General features: G+C 48.3%; 1 protein-coding gene and 1 long non-coding RNA gene across 4 annotated transcripts; both read right to left on the bottom strand.

The window, feature by feature from the left end:
• Positions 1–1,570: 1,570 nt before the first annotated feature.
• Positions 1,571–23,513, bottom strand: LOC307209552. Its single transcript, XR_013835635.1, has 3 exons — positions 23,016–23,513; positions 21,986–22,847; positions 1,571–2,898 (listed from the first exon to the last, which is right to left on the bottom strand). It is a non-coding gene; the product is annotated as an uncharacterized lncRNA (long non-coding RNA).
• Positions 3,637–15,548, bottom strand: LOC307209531 (uncharacterized protein). 3 transcript variants are annotated; one of them, XM_079964706.1, is made up of 4 exons: positions 15,417–15,548; positions 14,446–14,532; positions 11,826–11,912; positions 3,637–10,927 (listed from the first exon to the last, which is right to left on the bottom strand). In XM_079964706.1, exons 1-4 carry the CDS (start codon positions 15,538–15,540, stop codon positions 9,606–9,608), a joined length of 1,620 nt encoding a protein of 539 aa, XP_079820832.1. In that variant the 5' UTR covers positions 15,541–15,548; the 3' UTR covers positions 3,637–9,605. The 3 variants fall into 3 exon arrangements, with proteins under 3 accessions (XP_079820832.1, XP_079820833.1, XP_079820834.1); XM_079964707.1 differs by lacking the exon at positions 14,446–14,532; XM_079964708.1 differs by lacking the exons at positions 11,826–11,912; positions 14,446–14,532.
• Positions 23,514–23,533: the final 20 nt, after the last annotated feature.

Genomic DNA, 23,533 nt, shown 5'->3' with positions numbered 1-23,533 from the left:
TGGGGCCAGTCAATCCCTGTCTCTCAGCCTAAACTGCCTCAAAAGATGGATTGTTAACACTGATAGAAGTGGCATCTGAAAAATATACCGCAGTGGTTTACAGCAAAAGAAAAACCAACTTAGTAACACCAAAAAAAGTTGAAAACTACCTCAAGGGGAGCCTTCCCTTGTGGGGGTGTCTTCTGAATGGGCTGCCAGGAGAAAGCGCCTGAGTCTGACTCTCCAGTGGCAGAAGGTTCCCCAGGACACTCCAGGCTCAATCTGGCTCAAAGGCCGAAGAGAACTTCCTGGAGCAACTTTTGGGGGATGCCGTTAAATAATGATAAGGGTATTGGGGGAAGGGTCTCCAGCTGGCCTGCCCCTTATTTTGAATTGGGGGGGGGGGGAATGAGAAGCTAAGAAAAGCCCTCCCTGAAAACCAAGGGGAAAAGCAGAAGCTGAGCAGGTGGAAGTGCTGATTTCTTTGTATTTGATAGGTATTTCTTTTCAAAATAGTGGTTTTAAGGTGGGGACGGGGTTGGAGGTGGCGCTGAGCTTGGCTTGCCCCTGTTACGGACACAGCTGCTTCAAAGCCAGAGGGACCCCTGCCATCCTTTCCCTGCGTTTCCTGCCAGAAAACCAGAACCACATGGAGGCAGGAGACCCCCATTTCCCACCCCAGAGCAGGGCTGGACCAATCAGAAGCCTCTGCATTGGGCAGCTGGCCAATCCCCTTTCAGATTCCCCTGGATCTCGTCCTCTCCTTCGCCCGGTTTCCTGAGGGAGTTTTCCCCCTGAGTTTCCCTCATGGCGGCTCCCCCTCCCAGCTTCTCCTTCATTTCTCCTTCCTTCTCTTCCTGTTTCTCTCCCCCCCCCCATTATTTGGGGGCAGATGGATTCCCCCCCCCCCCCATGGCCAGGCAGGCCCAGGAGGAGCCCACGGAGGCAGCAGGGCCAAGAGATGGCGTTTTTCCGAAAAAGGCGGGAAGGCCATTTTGTTTTTTTCCGGAGGCCCCAGCCGCTCCCAGAGATGCCATGGCTCCCCTGTGGGCCTGGGGGGTCCCACGCTCTCGGGGTCTCTCCTCCCGGCTGGGAGACGCCAGGCAAGCGGCCTTGGGGGGTCCGCCAAGTTCTGCGCCAGGACAGGCGAAGGGGGCCAGGAGGGAAAGCCCCTCTCTGTCTCGGAAGAAGAAGAAGAAGAAGAGTAATAAGGGCTTTCTTCCCTCAAAGGTGGAGGGTTCCCTCAGGGGAGTTTGACCCCCGGAGCAGCATCCTTGGTCCCCCCAAGAGTCAGCGCAAGCAGAAGGGCTCCACACGCAGGAATAGGGGAAAGGCCAGGCTGGAGAATCCCCTGCTGGCCCCTCGGGGCCCCAGGAGCCCTTTCTGGGCGGCCCTCACTTGCCCCAAAAGGGGCTAAGACGTCTCTTCCTCCCCCTCAGGCCGTAGTTCCAAAGGAGAACTACTCTCATCCGGATCCCTGTGGGCCTCTGGGGAACTGGCCAAACTGGGGTCCTCCCAGTCCAGTGCAGACAAGAAAGAGAGGAAGCCCTCAGAAGAGGAAGAAGACTTTGGATTTGAGATCATCATCACCATCATCATCATTTTTTATTTGTATGCCACCTTTCCACAGTTAAAAAAACAAGGCTCAAGGCGGCTCACAGCATAACAAGGTTTACATACAGTGCTACCTCGGGTTACATACGCTTCAGGTTACAGACTCCGCTAACCCAGAAATAGTGCTTCTGGTTAAGAACTTTGCTTCAGGATGAGAACAGAAATTGTGCTTTGGCGGCACGGCAGCAGCGGGAGGCCCCGTTAGCTAAAGTGGTGCTTCAGGTTAAGAACAGTTTCAGGTTAAGTACAGACCTCCGGAACAAATTAAGTACTTAACCTGAGGTACCACTGTAATTACAAAAGTTATAAACAAGAAAGCAACCACATAAAAACATACACAACCAAATGGGAAACAATTTCCACATAGATCAAAATCTAAAACTAAGAATACAGCATTAATATCACAGTTTAAAATGACATAGGTAAAAAATAACAGCAACTTAAAAAACAAAACAAAACAGAGCCCTCTGACCAGCGGCAGCATCTGGCCATCAGGCCCCGTCCTAGGCCAGGGGGTGAGTGGCAGGACTGGGGCCCCCAGGCGCAGAGCAGGGGAGTCCTCCCGCTTTACAACAACAACAATTTATTTATACCCCGCCCATCTGGCTGGTTTCCCCAGCCACTCTGGGCAGCTTCCAACAGAACACCAAAATACAATAACCTATGAAACATTAAAAGCTTCCCTAAGCAGGGCTGCCTCACTACCTTAAGGAGTCTCAAAGCGGCTCACATTCTCCTTTCCCTTCCTCCCCCACAACAAACACTCTGTGAGGTGAGTGGGGCTGAGAGACGTCAGAGAAAGGTGACTGGCCCAAGGTCACCCAGCAGCTGCAGGTGGAGGAGCGGGGAAGCGAACCCGGTTCCCCAGATTACGAGTCCACCCCTCTTAACCACTACACCACATTGGCTCTCCAGTGGAAGCCATTGCGGAGAAGAACCGGACTTGGCTGTTCTCTGCTGAGGGTCTCCTGCCTTTCTTCCAAGGCTTCCTGGGGGTGCCATGGCCAGAGGAAGAGACAGCCCCCCCCCTGCAGGGCCCTGGGGAGCAAGCAGAGCCTGCCTCAGTTTCCTTCCCCAAGGCCTCGGAGGAACCTTGGGGAGCGGAAGGAGGAACCCCAAATGGAGCTCAGAGTCCTGGCAAATGGGGAAAGGAACATGAAATGGCGCTTTCCAGATGAGTCTTGGAATCGCCCCCCAGTTCCAGGGACTGATCCGCCCTGACTTCCTCCTCGGAGGTCCCTTCCGAAGGAGGAGGGGTCCTGCGTTCGAGGCCAAGGCTTTCGCCTTTCTGGCTCCGGCCACCTTCTCCGTGTTTATGGTAGCTGTAGGGATGGGATTCCCAAGTTTAATAAGGATCCCTTGAAAAAGATGGGCTCTGCTTCGGAATATCCGCCTCCCCCCACATCTGTACACTCAACTTCACGGTAATAAAATTTTATGTTTTAAAATACATAAATACATTATGTTTTAAAATACATATAGGAGTATAGCATCTAGATCAAGGGAAGTAATAGTGCCACTGTATTCTGCTCTGGTCAGACCTCACCTGGAGTACTGTGTCCAGTTCTGGGCACCACAGTTCAAGAAGGACACGGACAAACTGGAACGTGTCCAGAGGAGGGCAACCCAAATGGTCAAAGGCCTGGAAACGATGCCTTATGAGGAACGGCTAAGGGAGCTGGGCATGTTTAGCCTGGAGAAGAGGAGGTTAAGGGGTGATATGATAGCCATGTTCCAATATATAAAAGGATGTCACATAGAGGAGGGAGAAAGGTTGTTTTCTGCTGCTCCAGAGAAGCGGACACGGAGCAGTGGATCCAAACTACAAGAAAGAAGATTCCACCTAAACATTAGGAAGAAGAGCTGTTTGACAGTGGAATTTGCTGCCAAGGAGTGTGGTGGAGTCTCCTTCTTTGGAGGTCTTTAAGCAGAGGCTTGACAACCATATGTCAGGAGTGCTCTGATGGTGTTTCCTGCTTGGCAGGGGGTTGGACTCGATGGCCCTTGTGGTCTCTTCCAACTCTAGGATTCTATGATTCTATGAAAATTTGTTTCCGATTAATTTTTTGAAAGTTTTAAAGAGTTGTTTCTATCAATAATTATAGTGTTTCAGTCTCATTATAAATCACTTTCAGATTTATTTACTTTTAAAATCCAGTCATGTATATATAGTAGAAACTTTTAAAAAGGTTCCTAGACTGGAGGTTACCCACAAGAAAAGGATGAAGTCTCTAAGTGGAAAGAAATACAAATGGGCCTGCAAAGAACCACATCCCAAAACGTGTTGCCACAGAAACTAGGGAGCTAGAGATGCTTTCCTGGCAGTGAGACAACATGTCATGGCTAAAGTCTTGAGGGCAGAAACTGGAAAATACTGGAAAATACTATGTCTGCAAAGTGTCCTGAAGTTTTTTTCACTAAGACAGCTGAGAAACCTGCAGTAGAAAGTTCTTCTTTTGCCAATGAACTTTGCCTCTGCCTGATTTACTGGGAACCAGATGCATCCACTCCAAAGAAGCGTCTGCAGCGCCTTGGCATTGAAGACCCAGAAAAAGAGACGGAGGGGAATGTGTGGGTCACAAGGTGGGAGTCGTTGGAAAGGAGTTGCTGGGAGAGGCAGAAGGTTGTGTTGAGCAGGCGAGGGAAGAGCAGGAGGAGACAGAAAGAGCCCCATGGAATAGTTTTGTGAGCAGCACTGAGTGAATTCCGGATCCATGGTTTCTGGGTCAGGAGACCCGTGGTTTGCAGGCCAGTTGCCTGTGGTTTTAGTTGTAGGCAGGGATTGCCTTTAGATTTCTCCGGTCCGATCCGTCGGAGTTTGCCCAGAAAGGACTGCGAGAGGCACCTGAGTGTTAGACTGAATACTGTTCAGACATTCTTTTTCTCTCTCCCCCCGCCTTTGTCCCTCTCTTGTATCTGTTTGTCTATCTCCTTGTATAGCTTGTTATTGAGCAACCCCCCCCCCCCCGGTATAAAAGGGAAATGGGAGCTCAACTCTCCAAGCCCCATAGCTGGACTCCTCCTGGCAACAAGGCTTCCATGAAGCCTCTTTGCCCTAGACAAGATTCTGATACGCCTCTCCAGTTTGTCTTCTCCAACTGGAAAAGTTTAAAGGAGCGAAAGGGTCCTTCCAAGTCCAAACTGAGAGACCTTTGTAACTTTTCATGGGTGGCTTTTACCCATCACCTAGAGGCAGGGTCTCAATGGCCACCTCAAGGCTCTTTTAACGTTACGAAGATGCAAGCACTTAGATCCTACTCAGCTGATGAAACACCCCAACAGATCTACTACCTAAATGCCTTTGTGGAGGCCCGCGAACTCTTTAAATGTAAGCAAGCACAGATCGCTCGGCAGATGGCTGTACTGGGAACCGCCAGACCCCCTCCTTATAATGAAATCAGGATGCAAGAGGAACAGTTAGATAGGTCACTCATTTCCTTTTACTTTGTTTAGTCGTTTAGTCGTGTCCGACTCTTCGTGACCCCCTGGACCAGAGCACACCAGGCCCTCCTGTCTTCCACTGCCTCCCGCATTTTGGCCAAACCCATGCTGGTAGCTTCGAGAACACCGTCCAACCATCTCGTCCTCTGTCGTCCCCTTCTCCTTGTGCCCTCCATCTTTCCCAACATCAGGGTCTTTTCCAGGGAGTCTTCTCTTCTCATGAGGTGGCCAAAGTCTTGGAGCCTCAGCTTCACGATCTGTCCTTCCAGTGAGCACTCAGGGCTGGTTTCCTTCAGAATGGAGAGGTTTGATCTTCTTGCAGTCCATGGGACTCTCAAGAGTCTCCTCCAGCACCAGAATTCAAAATCATCCATTCTTCAGCAATCAGCCTTCTTTATGGTCCAGCTTTCATTTCCATATATCACTACTGGGAAAACCATAGCTTTTACTATATGGACCTTTTTTGGCAAGGTGATGTCTCTGCTTTTTAAGATGCTGTCTAGGTTTGCTTTTACTACCCTGAACCAATGGGACCCCTGCCAGCCAGACAAGGAGCCGGTGCCAGAGCCGGGGCAGGAGCTGTAGACAGCCCGGGGAATCCTGCCCCCGATCTCTCCCAAAACCTACAAACCCCAGCTCCGAATAACCTTCTCCAGAACGTGCCAGGAGGGAGGGGGGAACAAGCTAATCCCGACCCCAATGCTTTGCCTGCGGGGGCTCCTTCAGAGGAGGAAATTGAAGAACCGATCTCTAGGCCAACTCGCCACAGAAATAACTTAGTCAATGGAGAAGTAGAGGCTGTGCTCCCCCTCAGTGATGGGAAGTTTTGCTTCTGCACATGAAGCTGAAGTGTTCCTTCCTCACCCACCCTAGAATGTTTAGTTCACACTGAGTTCATGAAACATTGCATCCTGACCTGTTCTTAACACATGGTTGACCACATCTACGGAATGCGATGGTTATGTTCTTTTAAGTCTTGCTATATCAATCACTAGTAATAGTTTAATAAGGAGGTTTTCATGCCTGTCCAATTCTGTATTCCCTTTCCCAACCTTTAATCTACTGATGATTAATGCCTATATGCAACCCTTGCATTGTATTTGTGTTAACCAATCAGCAACAAGCACATATGTGGCAATGCTGTAATATTCAATAAAAGGGACTTCCCGAAACATGCTCGAGAGGTGCCTCCCATATGACACTTGTCATTCGTCTGTCGTTTATTTCAACCCAACATCTCAGAGCACTACCCATACCCCCGGCAAGAGCAGGAGACCCGCCTCGCATGGTTTTCACCCACCAGCCTTTCCTCACCTACGATTTAATGAACTGTTTGGGTAAAATGCCTTCCCTCCGAGATGACTCCGATAAATGCCATCGACAAGGAGCCACTATCTTTTCCACTCATAATCCAACGTGGACTGACGTGCACATGTTGTTATGAGCCCTTTTTAATGAAGCTGAGAAGAGGGAGATACTGGTGAAGACAGAGGAAACTTTGAGCAGACCTGACTATCAAGCAGACAGACCCACTGATATGCCCCCTTTGACAGCCCAAAACCTCCTGAATGACCCTGCCTGGGATTATAACGTAACTGGGAGTATATGGGGTTTGAAAATATTTAAGAAAGCTATCTTGGATGGCTTGCAAGCTGCAGGACAGCGAACAGTGAACTGGACTAAAGTCCAAGCCATCCTACAAGGACTCGATGAACACCCTTCCGATTATTATACCCAATTGGTGTCCGCAATCAGAACCTGGGGTGGGATCGACCCTGAAAGTCCAGAACATGAGGTTATTGTTAAGGGATTCTTTAAAGACCAAGCCACTGCCGACATACAGAAGGCGTTAAACGCACACCTCGGCTATGACAGGAAAATGATAAATGAGATCCTCTCTATTGTCAAGTCAGTTTCTAATTCAAGAGATGAACGAAAAAGGAAGGACCAGAGGGGAGAATCCCCACAAGTGCTAGCCTACGCAACCGGGGTTCCCCCTCCTAGGGAAAGGCAGAAGGGAAGAGGACATGAACAGGCAGACAGATGTGTCTGTTTCCATTGCAATGAGGAAGGACACATCAGAAGGAACTGCCCATTATTAACTGGACACCAAGAACCCAGGCCCAGGAGACCAGACTATAAGAGAGGCAAGGACACTGAGGCCAGAATACAGGGAACCGGCTAACCCCAGGCTCAGGGAACTCCCCCCGATTATGGGTCCTCCCAAATGCAGACCCCAAGGGTGCTTCCTCCTCCTTTACCGCGACCTAGGACTCTCCCCAAGAACACCAATCCTTTCAACCATCCAAACCGCCCTGCAACCCTTCCCACGAAATGGTAATGGAGGAATAAAATGACTATTGACAATCAGAAGCAGATCCCGCCTCTTTTCCTTTCCTTTGCCCTATTCTACAACTATCATCCTCGGATCCTATCTGCACCATGCAGATAGACGGACAATCTTACGACTGTCTGCTAGACATGGAGGCCACCTATTCCACTCTCACAAACAGTCACTTGACCCCAGGGGAAGAAACCAGGACTGTAATGGGACTGGACGGGATTCTTAGAGTTTGCCCCCTTTCCAAGGCTGCCAAAGTGTCAGTTGGACCTTTGTCCGTTAGGCACACTTTTTTTATTAACTTCTAGCCCCGTCAACCTTTTGGGGAGGGATCTGCTTTGTAAACTAAATGCCACCATCCAGTGTGGGCAGGAGGGGATTTACCTGCATATGCCCAATGAATCCATCTTCAACTTGCAAGGAACCTTACAAGAGATGGATAATAAAGATCTGGATCTTCCCCCTGAGCTCCTAAATGGGGTCCCCCCTGGCTGTGGGGAACTGAATCTACATCGGTTGGACTTCTGAAGTCCGCCACCCCAGTAGAGGTGAACTACAGGAAAGACCTGCCTTTTCCCAGGTGTTTCCTGCTTGGCAGGGGGTTGGACTCGATGGCCCTTGTGGTCTCTTCCAACTCTATGATTCTATGATTCCCTGTACCAAACAATACCCATTACCAAAGGAAGCAATAGAAGGACTTATTGCGATGATTGAGGAATTCTTAAAAATGGGAGTTCTAGTTCCCTGAGCTTCTCCTTGTAACACCCCCTTTCTCCCTGTCCGCAAGCCCCACACGAACCCTGTAAAAGGGTGCTTGGTTCAGGACTTGAGACTCGTGAACTCCTTTGTCATTCCCTGCCATGCCGTGGTGGCTAATCCTCATCACCATCTGAGCTCAATTCCGGAGGGAACTGTCGTTTACTCTGTCATTGGCTTATGTTCTGTATTCTTCAGCATCCCAGTGGATGCCTTCACCTGGCAAACCAGACAATTAACATGGACGCGACTACCTCAGGACTATGTGGAATCTCCAGCAATATTTTCCGCTATACTAAATCAGGATCTGCTAGACGTTACCCTTCCAAAGGGGTCCGCCCTCCTTCTACACGTTGATGACATCTTACGATGTGGGTGGGACTTAGAATATTGTAAGCTGGATGCCATAGCTCTTCTCACGGCATTAGCACATAAAGGACACAAGGTATCCCCAAAGAAAATACAGTATTGCCAAAGGGAAGTAAAAGACCTTGGTCACATCCTAGGAGAAGGAACCCGTGCCTTAACAACCAGTGACCAACCCTTCCCTCTGGAAGCCGGAAACCACAAACTCCTCTTTGTCCTCTGGGATGTACTCATGGGGAGGGGGAAAGAAGGAGCTGGCCAGGTGGAACAAGACACTCAGGTCACCACCACAACTCCTCCCTCAACCCCTCCTTTTTGTGATGTATCAATGATGTAGCTCTGATGTAGTCTTAGGGGTCTAGCATGGAGGATTAGTAGCTAATAAAAGGTGGGGTCTTCTTTTGTTTGGGGCTTCCATCTTGCTTCGTCTTGCAGTGAGTTGGAGTTCTATCGCGATAGTCTCAATAAAGACCAAGCCTACTGGCTGCTGTTTTGCTCCAATTTTCCTGGTTGGTGTCCTTGCTTTTTGTCCAAAGGAGCCCTCGGATTTCTCCATTAACATAAGCAAAGAACCAAATACTTGCAGATCAAGTTATCTCATGCAAGAGATTGTATCCAAACAGGACTCGTATGTCCTATATGCCAGGAAAAGAAATTGCTGCTGATTTGTTGTCAAATGTTGTTAACAAAGAGCAACTGACTATTTATAAATAAAGTGCACATGAGCTAAATATGCGGCAATGGTTGTCATGAAAAGGGGTAGGATGCTAGTATTTTCACTCTCCCATTTCTGGATCATGTGATCCTTATTTACATTCCACACTTCTGGAAGTGTAAGAACGGAAACTCAAGACACAGAACTTCCGTTCTTTGTGCTTTTGTTTTTCATCTCTTTGTTCTGTCTCCCAGACAGACAGGATGTCGGTGTGAGCTGCTCCTCACACTGTTGCTATATTCTACATTATGATTTGTGTTGTTTTGATTTGATACACAGCAATAAATAGCGATACTACATACTTCCCACAGCTCAACTTTCATTTTCTCTGCTGTTTGCATGCTCATATGAGCAGATAGGAGTCGTTGAGAAACAGGACTGCTGCCAAACACTTCATGGGTGTCCTGTAACCAGAGAGGGAGGCCTCCATAATCGTTTCTCCCCTGTATGAATTCTTTGATGGGTCTTGAGATTCGAGCTTTGACTGAAGCTCTTTCCACATTGGAAGCACTGATAGGGTTTCTGACCTGTATGTGTTCTTTGATGGGAAGTGAGACTATCCTTTCGATTGAACCTCATCCCACATTCCAAGCACGGATAGGGTTTCGTCCCGGTATGAATTCTTTGATGGCAAGTGAGACTGGAATTGTGACGAAAGCTCTTTCCACACTCAAGGCATTGATAGGGTTTCTCCCCTGTATGAATTCTTTGATGGGAAGAGAGCGTAGTCCCCTCCAAGAAGCTCTTTCCACATTCTAAGCACTGATAGGGTTTCTCCCCTGAATGAATTTTTTGATGGGCAGTGAGACTTGGCCTGAGAATGAATCTCTTTCCACATTCGAAGCACTGATATGGTTTCTCCCCTGAATGAATTTTTTGATGGGAAGTGAGATGCGCGCTTTGACTAAAGCTCTTTCCACATTCCAGGCATTGATAGGGTTTCTCCCCTGTATGAATTCGTTGATGGGAAGAAAGCTTAGTCCCCTCCCGGAAGCTCTTTCCACATTCTAAGCACTGATAGGGTTTCTCCCCTGTATGAATTCGCTGATGGGAAGTGAGACTCTGCCTGTGACCGAAGCTCTTTCCACATTCTAAGCACTGATAGGGTTTTTCCCCTGTATGAATTTTTTGATGCGAAGTGAGACCCTGCCTGTGACTGAAGCTCTTTCCACACTCAAGGCATTGAAAAGGTTTCTCCCCTGTATGAAATCTGTGATGGGAAGCGAGACTCAGCTTGTAAATGAAGCTCTTTCCACATTCGAGGCATTGATATGGTTTCTCCCCTGTATGAATTCTTTGATGGAAAGTGAGATAGATCCCCTGGCTGAAGCTCTTTCCACATTCAAAGCACTGATAGGGCTTCTCCCCTGTATGAATTCTTTGATGGGAAGTGAGATGGGAGCTCTTTCTGAAACTCTTTCCACATTCGAAGCACTGATAAGGTTTCTCCCCAGTATGAATTCTTTGATGGGAAGTGAGATGATCCTTCCGACTGAAGCTCTTTCCACATTCTCTGCACTGATACAGTTTCTCCCTACTCTGTTCTCTTTCATGTGAAGTGAGGCTATCCCTCTGAACAAAGCTCTTTCTTTGATGGGAAGTGGACTGGGAGCTCTGACCGATGTTCTCTCCACACTCTGAATATTTATAAGACTTCTCTGATATGTGGATTCTGTTGACTTCCCCCTTGTTCTCCCCTTCCAATTCATCACCTTCTGCAATAAAGAGAGACGTTAATTAGCACCTGAAAAACAAATGGAGTTCCGTATTATTGAACAATGTTCCCCCCCACACCTCATTGCGAGACTTGAGAGTGCTCTGTTTCGGCCTCAAGAGGACATCCTTGAAGTCTAACTTAATGTCATTGTTGATGTGTGGCATCTTTGACCCTCCCAGCATTTGAGCATGCCTGTGGGGCGCCTGACTCTCTTGAAACTAGTGGGGCGCCACTGCCAGCATACTGTGACAGGGGTGCAGACACAGAACCATCAAACCCACCACCTCACCCCTCCCCCATCAATGCACTGCCATGTTAGCATAAGTCATGCTAACTCTGCATCGCTGCCCCGGACCCCAACCCCACTCAGAGCGAAGGGGACGTGGTTCACATCCATTATTGAACAAAGTTAATGAATGCTTGTGATAGAGGAAGAACAAAAATAGTTAGATGTGGGTCCTCTCTATAGTTTTCACTGCCTTTGTTGGCCGGTATTTACTGACCTATTGCTTGGCTTTTATCTGGAATGGATTTTGTTCTGGCTCAATCCTGGAATCCACTCCATCTCCAAGGTCAGTCATGTCTTTGGTCAATCAAATGCAAACAGAAGCCAAAACAACACGCCTGACAGAATTTACATCAACTTCCCTAAAAACTCTGAAGCCGGCATTTAAGAAGGCCTGGGTGGTTCAGAAAAGCCTGGTCATTGTTTTAAAAGGCATGACTAGACGCAGAACATTCACAGAGGAAACAGTTGATATCCCTCCATTCTGGGTTCACGGTGGGGGATGTTAGAATCCCAGACGCTCTTTGTCTCCAGCCAAAGAGTTGAAGTTCATCATATAGAGGTATGCATGGAATTTAAAAACTGATCTTATGATCTAACAGAATTTTACCAAGAGGGTCCATGATCCCACAATTCTCCTCCTTTACTTCCTTATGTAGAACTCTCTGGTCAGGATCCAGAAACGTCCACACCTTGTCTGTAAAACAAACAGCAACATACTCCTGACTATTATACATATGTGAACCTAGGAGCTCAAAGGGGTGAATGTTTGCATCTCCTATAGAGCGAAAGTCATGAATTTGGTCCCCCCCTTTTTGTTGTTCTTTTTTGTTATTTATCTCTGTTTTATTGTTGAGTGTATTAAGTAGTTTATGTTTTGTTTTCTTACCGTTAGTGCTGATATTATATTATTAATTGTTGGCTATTGGTATATATTTGAACCTACCCTTTCAGAATCCTTTTTACTGTTGATAGAACTACTTTACACCTTTCTCTCTTTTTTTCTCTACTTCCTTTGAATGTTTTCAAATAATAATTATTTAATTGGGAATACTTAAAGTTAATTTCAGTGTGTATAACGGGTAGAGTCTGCCTCATATATATTTAGATATGCAAGAATGTTAATTACTCATATATTTCGTAATCCACATGTTAAATATACACACGGTTAATATATGACTCAGGTTGGAGCAATAATAATTTTCAGTATATTTGGTCTATATTAGGCCTTCCAAACAATTTTGCTAAAGATAAAATAGAGGACAAGGAAGCTCACAGATTAAAGTCATAATGAGAATTATAAGTATGAATGTCAAGGGGTTAAAAGAAAAGAAAAAAACAAATCCTAACACTCAAATAGGAGCAAAAAAGGTTTTCTTGTGTGTGTGTTTCTTGTGGCTGATTAGCTGCTCTCCCTGTGCAAAGGTCAGAGGGGGCAGGGTTTCTGTTGAGGCAGGTGATTAGCTGTGGGAGGAGCTTATCAGAGCTTGCAGGGCAGCGGCTGAAGAAGGAGCAAAAAAGGTTTTCTTGTGTGTGTGTTTCTTGTGGCTGATTAAACCACAATTAAATGTGGCTGATTAAATGTCATAGACCAAATGGAGCAAACAGCACGCAGACTGTCCTGGGACATTCTATACAAGATCTCAAAGTAGCTGTTCTATTACAAAGGGATTTCAGAAATAGACTGGAAAGAGAAGCTGCTGAATTGCAACTTATTACCAAACTTAAAACCATGGAGAGACCTGGTCTGAACAAAGACATTGGATTCTTATCTCATTATACATGACAAAGCCATTTTTCACCTTCTCACCCCTTGCTTTTTCCTGTAAGACCTATTGCAGTCGTTAAGAGTCGTCAACAGGCTCATCACAGCTATCTGCCAATCACCCATTCCCACCACCCTTCTGAGTAATACCCCTCCCCACCTTCTCACTATATAGAAGGGTCTGGTGACTTCTGTTTCAGTGTATCTGAAGAAGTGTGCATGCACACGAAAGCTCACACCTAGAACTAACTTAGTTGGTCTTTAAGGTGCTACTGGAAGGAATTTTTTGTTTTGACCAACACGGCTACCTATCTGTAACTGGGTAAAAGAAGTTATTTCAACAAACTCAGACGAAAATGCTGGGGGAGTCACAATTTTATTTAGGAAAGGCTGGCCTTCTGAAATACAAGATATAATAAGAGAGGAAGATGGTGGATGCTTAATAATTGTAATTAAAACAGAAGGGACAGAAATAGCAATAGTAAATGTCTATGCCCCAAACACTGATGACCATAAGTTTATTCACAACTGCTTTAAGAGATTAACCCTTCTATCTTATCAGCACTTGATAATGGGTGGAAACTTTAATGAAATTTTAGATCCACAGATGGAAACCACCTCAGTAGCCAGGAAAAAAGGACAAAGGTTAATACCCAGCATAGAATTGATTTTTTTTCTAACATCAGCATTACATCCCTTTAGTAGCCGATGTGACATTGATATTCCCATTATAGCTAATCACTCAGCAGTAATACGGGAATATAATTTATCTAAAACCCAGGAAGGTATGACGAGATGGTATCTTAATATATCATTACTAAATGAAAAAAACTTCATTCAATATATAAGCCAAGAAACACAAATATATTTTAAAAATAACTCCAAATCTTCAATGTCAAGACTGATGGAATGGGAAGGATATAAAGCTTACATCAGAGGGAAGATAATATCCTTCTCTGCCAACAAAGCCAAGCTGCAAAGCTTAAAATAAAATAATCTAAAAATTTCTTTAAAAACACTATGGGGTGATATGGCAAATAATCCATCTGAGTGTACATATGAAAGAATACAACAACTAACATTAGAACTGAATAATATACTAGCTAAAAAAATTGAGTTAAGCCTACTAAGTCTAAGACAAATATATTGGGAACAGGGAGAATTGCATGTCAACGCAAATTAAGAATGGATAAATATGAAGAAATCTGGAATGAATATTTAAGCAATAAGGTGGATAGAGGTGGGAAGTGGGGGGTGGAGAGAGAGGTGCGAAAATCTTGTTAAAAGGGTGCAGTCACAGGTATATCAGTGTATTTAAATCTGAATTGTCAAATTGTGTTATTATTGTTATTATTATGGTTTTTGTTGTACAGTAGTGTCTTTTGCGGTTGCTGTTTGTATAGAAAAAATGATTAAATAAATTAAAAAACAACAACTGATCTTATGATCCAAGAGGGAGTTTTACCAAGAGGGTACATGATCCCAGGATTCTCCTCCTTGACTTCTTTATGCTGAGCTTTCTGGTCAGGATCCAGCAACGTCCACGCCTCGTCTGTGAAAGAAACAGCAGGACCTTCACCTGAACACTCCCCATCAGCTGTTGCCTCAATCTGGTTGCTCTAAATTTAAATTTATACGTAAATCTCTTTCTTCACTTTGAACCGCCCTCCCTCCCATTTTCATGAGGAGACCAACTCTGTATTGTTTCATTGGTGACAGAAGAGGAATAATGACTATTGCTCAAAATTAATCTAAGCACAATGGCCACAAGAGCTCCTGACTAGGCATTCGGCTTTGCGATGTTGAACATTCTCTGTTCTCTCCTGTTTCCCCCTTTTTTTTGTTTCAATTTAAAGTAAATCATGAACCCAGAACTTATACACTGACCACTAATGATGAACCATATGTTATAGATATTCCTGAAAATTTATTCTGCTATTTTTGAGATATACAAAAATGACATGAGAAGACTCAGTCTACATATTTGTATCGTTTCTTAGTCCTATGATCCTTGTTTTTAAAAGCAGATAAAGTGTTATTCCAAAAAGAAAAGAAAAAAGCAACACACGGTGGTCCCATCTGCATTCAGTCTGCAAAGCAGGATCAGATTAAAGAATCGTGGCTTCTGTCCTGCGTGAGGGATCAGTGAGTTGTCTGGCACTGGTAGGGCATCCAGATCACAGAACTGGTTTTAGACCTTTTGAGCTGCCAATGCATCGCGGTGACTGGGGAGCTGTGACCTATTCCTAGCTCAAATTGCCTGCAGATGACAAAGGAGCAGGCAGGCAGGCAGGCAGGTGGGGGAGCCCGAAAAGGTGGTCCCCTTCTCCATCTCCATCCGCCTGCCTGCCTCCCCCCACCCCCTAGCTGAGGAAGCCCCAATTCCTCTCTGGCGCCATCCCTCCACATCCCCATCTCCCCTCCCCTGGGACTCACCAGATCTCTCGGAGGTCCCTGGGAGGGAGCGCTCAGAGGTTGAGAGGAGGGATGCGGGAGACAGCCGGACCAGGTCATGCGTCCATCTTCCCTCTTCCATCTCCTCTAGCTTGACAGGATCCATCTCACTCATCCTTCCTGAAGAGTCAAGGAGCCAAAAGAAGCTGGAGGGTCCTGGGAGAGAGGAAGAAGCAAAGGGAGCCTCAGAGAAACTCCTGCCCTAGATATTCTCCTGCCCCTAACAGAAGCCCCATTTCTAAACTTCTCCAGTGGTTCCAATTTCCCCTGTTTGCTCCTCACCCCACTTCATAAGGCTGGCATGGTCTGCATAGTAGTGACCTGAGAGTACATCCCCTTGAACTCATTGGGGCTTATGGACAGAACTTGGTGCCAAACCCAGTCACCATCCTGTCCCCAAGCCTGAAAACTGCAACCCCAGAGCATGGGCAGAAAATAGATGAGTAGCCATTACCTGTAGGTTCCCCCATGCTAGGTGCTTTGTATAGAGAGCCCCGTTGGCACTCTTGGAGCTCCCTCATCGCAAGCCAGGCAGATGTTGTGGCCATACAGTGGTACCTCTGGTTACATACTTAATTCGTTCCAGAGGTCTGTTCTTAACCTGAAACTGTTCTTAACCTGAAGCACCACTTTAGCTAATGGGGCCTCCGACTGCTGCCGTGTAATTTCTGTTCTCATCCTGAAGCAAAGTTCTTAACCTGAGGTACTATTTCTGGGTTAGGGGAGTCTGTAACCTGAAGTGTATGTAACCTGAAGCGTATGTAACCTGAGGTACCACTGTATTTCCCTCGGTCTGGGGTTGCATGGGGACCAAATCTGTATGTGGAAGCAGAGAAGCTGGTGATGCCACATTTTTTGAAATATAATGAGACTAATACACCCCTCCTTCTTCGATATTCCCTGTGCTTATACACCATCTTTGCATGTCGCCGGTCTCGAAATGTGGCCCCCAGCCTGGCATGGGAGCCATTGAAGGACAGTCATACCTTGGGTTGAATACGCTTCAGGTTGAGCGCTTTCGGGTTGCGCTCCACGGCGACCGGATCCTGTGCACCCCTCGCATCCAACTTGTACCTAAAACTCTGCACAATCCTGCACCAGAGAATTGCAGAGTTGGAAGGGACCCCTGAGGGCCATCTAGCCCACACACTGGGGCAATGCAGGAATCTCAACTAGACCATCCCTGACCGAGGGCCATCCAGCCTCTGTTCTACGGCCCTTCTTTGCATGCCTTCTCCACCAGAGCTCTGGGTGGCAGCAACACAAAAACGGGCCTTTTCTCCAGTGGATCCCCATTTGTGGGAGGCTCGCCTGCCACCTTCCTGACATCTTGAGGTGCCAGGCAAAAACCTTTCTCTATAACTGGGCCTTTGGCCGGTTGACATACCTCTTAAATATGTTTGTGGGAGGAGAGATCATTCGCCTGCCTTTGTTTTATTATGCATTTGGTGTTCTCATTTTGCATTTTCATGTTGTGAATCGCCCTGTAAACTTTGGATGAAGGGCATAATACAAATTTAATAATAATAATAATAATAATAATAATAATAATAGCAGCAGGGGACAGCACAGGGAACGGCAGTCAATTAGGGGTGCCAACTTGAATAAAATATTAAGGGAGGACAGGCATGGGCATAGCCAGGATTGATGTCAGGGGGCAGAATCTCCGTTAATTAAGGATTTAATTCTCCCCATTGGACGCCCCTGGACCCAAGTAAGCCCTGCCCCGCAAAACTGATCACAAGATGCAGTGTGCACACACCATTTGAATGGCAATGCCCATTAACGGGAGGGGGGCTCAAATGTTTTATGGGGGGAACCAAAGGGACCTCGGCCCGAGGAGTTGGCTCTTAGGCAGTCAATCATGGCAGACCTGTGGACTGTATTCCTTCATTTATAGGCACGCCTACCAAGGCCAAAAAATGCATCCTGTTAAGGTGCCCTGGGGTTAATGCGGATCTGTGAGGAAGTGAAGGAGAACTTCTCTCTCTCTCTCTCCCACTGTCCCCTTCTCCCCTTTTGGCTGGGTTTCTACATCCTTCATCCTTCTGGCAGGCAGAAATCCAGCAGGTGGGGAGGATTTCCTTTCAATATTGTTGCTGGAATGTTTGCAGTTGAAAAAGCATGTAAACGTAATAGGCCGTATAGTAACAATTGCAAAGTTATTTACTAGAAACTACTTCTCTAGAATTAGATACAGATTCTCATAATGTCAAAATCGACATGGCATCATAATATATTAAAATGTAGCTTTTCAGTTGACCCCCAAGTCCAGTCTGTACAAAATACAGCTCCTATTTTGTCCGTGCCGTAGTACATTCTTTCCTAATTTCTTGACTCTTGTCTTTTTCTGTCTGGTGTCTTCCCTAGAAGAGTAGCATGAAATAATCTGCTAAGTGATTGGGATAAAGATGATCGGGTTGGCAGACCAAAAAGACTGGCCCGGAGAGATGCCGCCTAGGCAGACGAGACGACGAGGATTCCGGGCTTTTCCCTTCCTCAGCTGGGCAGAGGGCGAAATCCTTGGGGAATGCTTGCAGGGACTGGGAGCTTCCCTCGGATCCCTCTCCTGGATTCCTTGGAAGGGATTTCTGCACCAGGCCAAGGGATTCTTGGCCCCCCAATTCCCCCCCCCAGACACCCAAGGGGGCGAGTGTACCTAAAGCAGGAAGAGGTCCTTGCTGACCTCCAGGCTAGGGGGCAGCGAGCCAGGGGGCGCCTCCCTCCCTCCCTCCCTCCCTCCCCCCCCTTCCCCGCCTTGCTTTGGCCCCCGGGATCCCTTCGCCCCCTTCAGTGCTGCGTCTCCTTTTCCCTCTGCCCTGACTCTCCGCCCCCCGACTTGGGGGTCTCTCCCCCCAGGCATGATCTGAGCAGGGACCCCCACGCCCCCTCCCTGCCCCCCGGGACCCCCTTCTCCCCATGGCACCCTCAGGGGGAGGAGAGAGGAGACTCACCCAGGCAAAGGCCAGAGAGGAAGGAGGCAGGCAGGCAGGGAGGGAGGGAGGGAGGGGCTTCTGCTCTGGAGGACCTTGCCCCTCCCCCTTCACTCCCCGTCCTCTCTAGGAATCCCGCTCGGCTCCCTTTAACCCTTGCCAAGCCGAGTCCTCCCCTCCCTCTCCCTGCCGGCAGTTTTCCTGCTTCTGCGCCTGCGCCCTAGGGGCTGCCCCCCTTCCCTCCCCCTGCCCCAAGGAGCCCACATCCCACCAGGCGAACTGCAAGGGAGATGGGGGGGGGTCCATGGGGGGGTTAGCTTGGCTCTCCCCTCCCCCAACATCGAGGCTCCTGGATCCCGAGGAAATGGCTCCCTCCAGACAACCCCCCCAGGAACACCCTCCAGCTCAGGGGGGGGAGGGAGGGGGGCTTCCCAGCCAGGAGACCCCGCCCCCCCCGTCAAGCGGGTTTTTCTGCTTCTGGAGCCGCTTCTCACCCCAGAAAAGAGACGGAGGAGGAAGAGTCTCAGGCCAGGAAGGAAACGCAGATGCGACCGGGGGGGGGAGGGGGCGCATGAAAAAGAAAGGGGCAGACCAGGCTGGTGGAGAGGGGGGGCCAGACTCCAGTTCAGAGCCAGAGGGACCCCGGCCACCCTTTCCATGCCTTTCCTGTGTTACGGAATGGGGGGGCATGTCTTCTTCACCTTCTTCTTCGCTACAATATATTCATTTATTTCCAATTGTCAATGTCAAAAGGGACTAAAATCTATAAAATTCATAGAAAATCAACGTGCCAATTTGCTCAATTTCTCTAGGACCCCATGACACCTCCCCTGTCCTCCATAATCCCTCAAGCAAGGTGTCAAGGCCCTAATCCTGTCAAATCACTCTGCCAAGCCTTTCCTCCGGGCAATGCCAGGTGACAGACTACGCGTACATGGACCATTGTCTTCTCATCACCGGTACTCAGGATGTGCTTATCTGTGCATATCTCCAGCTCTGCATATTCCCCCTCCCTCCTCCATACGTTAATCCTGTGTAACCCAACCTCTTCTTAATGTATTCATGATGTAACTGGGATGTATTTTGCACTGTATTCTGGGACATGGAGGGAAGTTTCAAAAGTTCATGTCACCCCTTTCTCGGGGTTCAATCTCGCCTTGAACCTGTTGCGCAATAAACCTTGGATCTCCGCATTTTGCTCCTGTCCGGCTGAGCTCATTTTCTTCCGCAGGGACCCGCGGACACTTAGTCCGACGAGCTGGGTGGCAGTGTAGCCCCGCACCCAGATTTTAGCCGTAACATCTGGCAGAAAACCCGTTTCTCCTGGGCTCCCAGAACCATCTGACCCCATTTCCCCGCCCAGAGTAGGGCTGGACCAATCAGAGGCCTCTCCATTGGACAGCTGGCCAATCCCCTTTCAGATACCCCAGGGCCGCCTCCTCTCCTTCGCCCGGTTTCCTGAGGGAGTTTTCCCCCTGAGTTTCCCTCATGGCGGCTCCCCCTCCCAGCTTCTCCTTCATCCTTCCTCTTCCTCGCCCCCCCTCATTATTTGGGGCAGCTGGATAACCTCCACCCCCCCCCCCATGGCCAGGCAGGCCCAGGAGGAGCACATGGAGGCGGCAGGGCCAGGAGAAGGGGTTTCCCGCCCTTTTCTGAAAAAGGCGGGAAGGCCATTTTGTTTTCCCTAGAGACGCCATGGCTCCCCTGTGGGCCTCGGGGGTCCCACGCTCTCGGGGTCTCTCCTCCCGGATGAAGGAGGGCGGCACCTTTGGTCCTCAGCCGCCTCCCTGCCATGATGGCTTGGCCTCCGCAGGGCAGCCTCTCTCCTCGCCATGTTGGCCCCACTGAGGAGGCCTCTCTCCGTCTTACTTTCGGGCTCCCAATTGGTGCGGCTGACTGGAGGGTTTTGAGAGGAGAAAGAGATAGAGCTCAGAACCCCCCTTTCGGGTCGAGCAGCAGTCCACGGTCTCTCTCACCAACTGGACCAAGAGACAGGCGAGAAGGAGCGATAGAGAGGAGGGCAGAGAATTCAGTTGCCAGGAGATTTCCACCCCTTTCCCACCAGTGCACTGGATTTTTCCTTATACTCACATATCTTCAATTATGGTCCCGGGATCGATGAATAAGCCGGCTGGATCCCTTTTGCTCCCTGGCAGAACCCTTGGAGCGTTCGATTACCGCCCGGAAGATGGCTGGGGGTGCAAAGGATCTTCCCAGGCAAAATGGCCCGGTGCCAGCTGAAGATTTCAGGGCCCCCGGTCAGCAACACAGGAGAACCGCAAAGTCCCTGTTCAGGCGCCATCTGTTACGGTAAAATCTGGGTGCGAGGCTGCTCTGCCACCCAGCTCGTCGGACTAAGTCCGCGGGTCCCTGCGGAGGAAAATGAGCTCAGCCGGAGACAGGAGCAAGTTGCAGAAGATCCAAGTTTATTGCGCAACAGGTTCAAGGCGAGATTGAACAGCGAGAAAGGGGTGACATGAACTTTTGAGATTTCCCTCCATGTCCCAGAACACAGTGCAAAATACATCCCAGTTACATCATGAATACATTAAGAAGAGGTTGGGTTACACAGGATTAACGTATGGAGGAGGGAGGGGGAAATATGCAGAGCTGGAGATATGCACAGATAAGCACATCCTGAGTACCGGTGATGAGGAGACAATGGTCCATGTACGCGTAGTCTGTCACCTGGCATTGCCCAGAGGAAAGGCTTGGCAGAGTGATTTGACAGGATTAGGGCCTTGACACCTTGCTTGAGGGATTATGGAGGACAGGGGAGGTGTCATGGGGTCCTAGAGAAATTGAGCAAATTGGCACGTTGATTTTCTATGAATTTTATAGATTTTAGTCCCTTTTGACATTGACAATTGGAAATAAATGAATATATTGTAGCGAAGAAGAAGGTGAAGAAGACATGCCCCCCCATTCCGTATCAACCCGCAGGCCATGGGGAAAAGGGGGCTCTTCCCAGACAAGGCTGGAGACTCCCCTGCTGGCCCCCCCGGAGTCCCAGGAGCCTTTTCTGGACGGCCCTTACTTGCCTGCAAAACGGGCTAAGACGTCTGTTCCTCTGCCTCAGGCAGTAGTTCAACAGGAGAAGTCTTGGGGCCAATGGAGCCCAGTGGGGGACTGGGGAACTGGCTGAACTGGGGTCCTCCCAGTCCAGCCCAGACAAGAACAAGAGGGAGCTCGCAGAAGAGGAAGCCATTGCAGAGAAGAACCGGACTTGGCTGTTCTCTGCTGAGGGTCTCCTGCCTTTCTTCCAAGGCTTCCTGGGGGTGCCATGGCCAGAGGAAGACACAGCCCCCCCACCCTGAATCCCCTGCAGGGCCCTGGGGAGCAAGCAGAGCCTGCCTCAGTTTCCTTTCCCAAGGCTTTAGGGGAACCTTGGGGTGCGGAATGAGGGACCCCAAATGGAGCTCAGGCTCCTGGCAAGTGGGGAAAGGAACATGAAATGGCGCTTTCCTGATGAGTCTCAGAATCTCCCCCCAGGTCTAGGGACTGATCCGCCCTGGCTTCCTCCTCGGAGGTCCCTTCCGAAGGAGAAGGGGTTCCAGATCTCCATGGGGGAAAGCATTCCTGAGGCCTGCGTTCCTGAGCCTTTCTGGCTCTGGCCACCTCTGTGCTGTTTATGGGAGCTGTAGAGATGGGATCCCCAAATTTAATAAGGATCCCTCAAAAAACATGAGCTCTGCTTCAGCATGTTGTCCCCCCACAGCCTTCTGTAAACTGAAATGAAATTTGTTTTAAAATATATTCGCAATTCATTTTTTGTATATACAGTATATTTTATTTTCCCCCATATATGTTTATTGATTTTCCCACGTTTAACAGTTTTATGACAATATAATAGATCATCTTTTTACCCTGTGCTCTGCTGAGCATTCGACTTCCCTCCCTCCTTCCTCTGGTTTACTTATGTCTTTCCTTTATTTTTCACATTCATAATATCTACACTCTTTGGCTTTCCTTCCCCCCACTTTTATCTCCAACAGAATGCTCATTCTATCTCAGTCCTGCTAGTGTTTTTTGTTTGCTGTTGTTTTTTTTACAAGGATTTTCTAAATTGATTCCACTTCCTCTGGAACACTTGGTTGTCTTGGTTCCAGATCTGGACAGTTCCGCATGCTCCATCATCTTCGTTTGCCAGTTGGTAATTCCTGCCGTTTCCATTTTTGGGCAAATAAAATTCTAGCTGCCTTTGTGGAATACCGTATTTTTCGCTCTATAACACGCACCTGACCATAACACGCACATCGTTTTTAGAGGAGGAAAACAAGGGAAAAAACATTCTGAATGAAACAGTGGATGTATCATTTTTGGGCTTCATGCTGTGGCCACAGACATGTGATCTGATGGTGAATTTGGGGTGACCCAATGCAAAATTCCTGAGAATTCCTGTGGATCCATGCTTTGTAACCACGTTTTTGCACCATTGCAGCCCCAGGCAACAGTGGGTGCGTGATTTTTTTGGTGCAGGCTGTAGCCATGGACATGCTTTGTGATCTGATGGTGAATTTGGGGTGACCCAATGCAAAGATCCTGAGAATCCCTGTGGATCCATGCTTTGTATCCACATTTTTGCACCATTGCAGCCCCAGGGAACAGTGGGTGCGTGATTTTTTTGGTGCAGGCTGTAGCCATGGACATGCTATGTGATCTGATGGTGAATTTGGGGTGACCCAATGCAAAGATCCTGAGGATCCATGTGGATCCATGCTTTTTAACCATGTTTTTGCACCATTGCAGCCCCAGGCAACAGTGGGTCCGTGATTTTGAGGGGGGCCAGGCTGTAGCCATGGACATGCTATGTGATCTGATGGTGAATTTGGGGTGACCCAATGCAAAGATCCTGAGGATCCATGTGGATCTATGCTTTGTAACCACATTTTAAGTGGGGAGCGAAGGAAAAACAAAGAAGGGACATGAGAGGGGTGTGCAGAGAAGCAGCTGGCTAAGAATGCAGGAGAGGGATTTAACGGGAGGGAGGAAAGAAAGGCAAATGTTTCCCCCCACCCAAGCCAGCCATATCTCTCTCTCTCTCTCTCTCTCTCTCTCTCTCTCTCTCTCTCTCTCTCTCTCCCCCTCTCTCTCTCCCTCTCTCTCTCCCTCCCTCCCCCTCTCTCTCTCCCTCCCCCCTCTCCCTCTCCCTCCCCCCTCTCTCTC

The sequence above is a fragment of the Podarcis cretensis genome (assembly GCF_951804945.1).
Source record: "Podarcis cretensis genome assembly, chromosome: 2".
NCBI classification, from domain to species: Eukaryota; Metazoa; Chordata; class Lepidosauria; order Squamata; family Lacertidae; genus Podarcis; species Podarcis cretensis.
The sequence above is the reverse complement of the archived record's forward strand: the minus strand, read 5'-3'. Positions and strand labels throughout refer to the sequence as shown.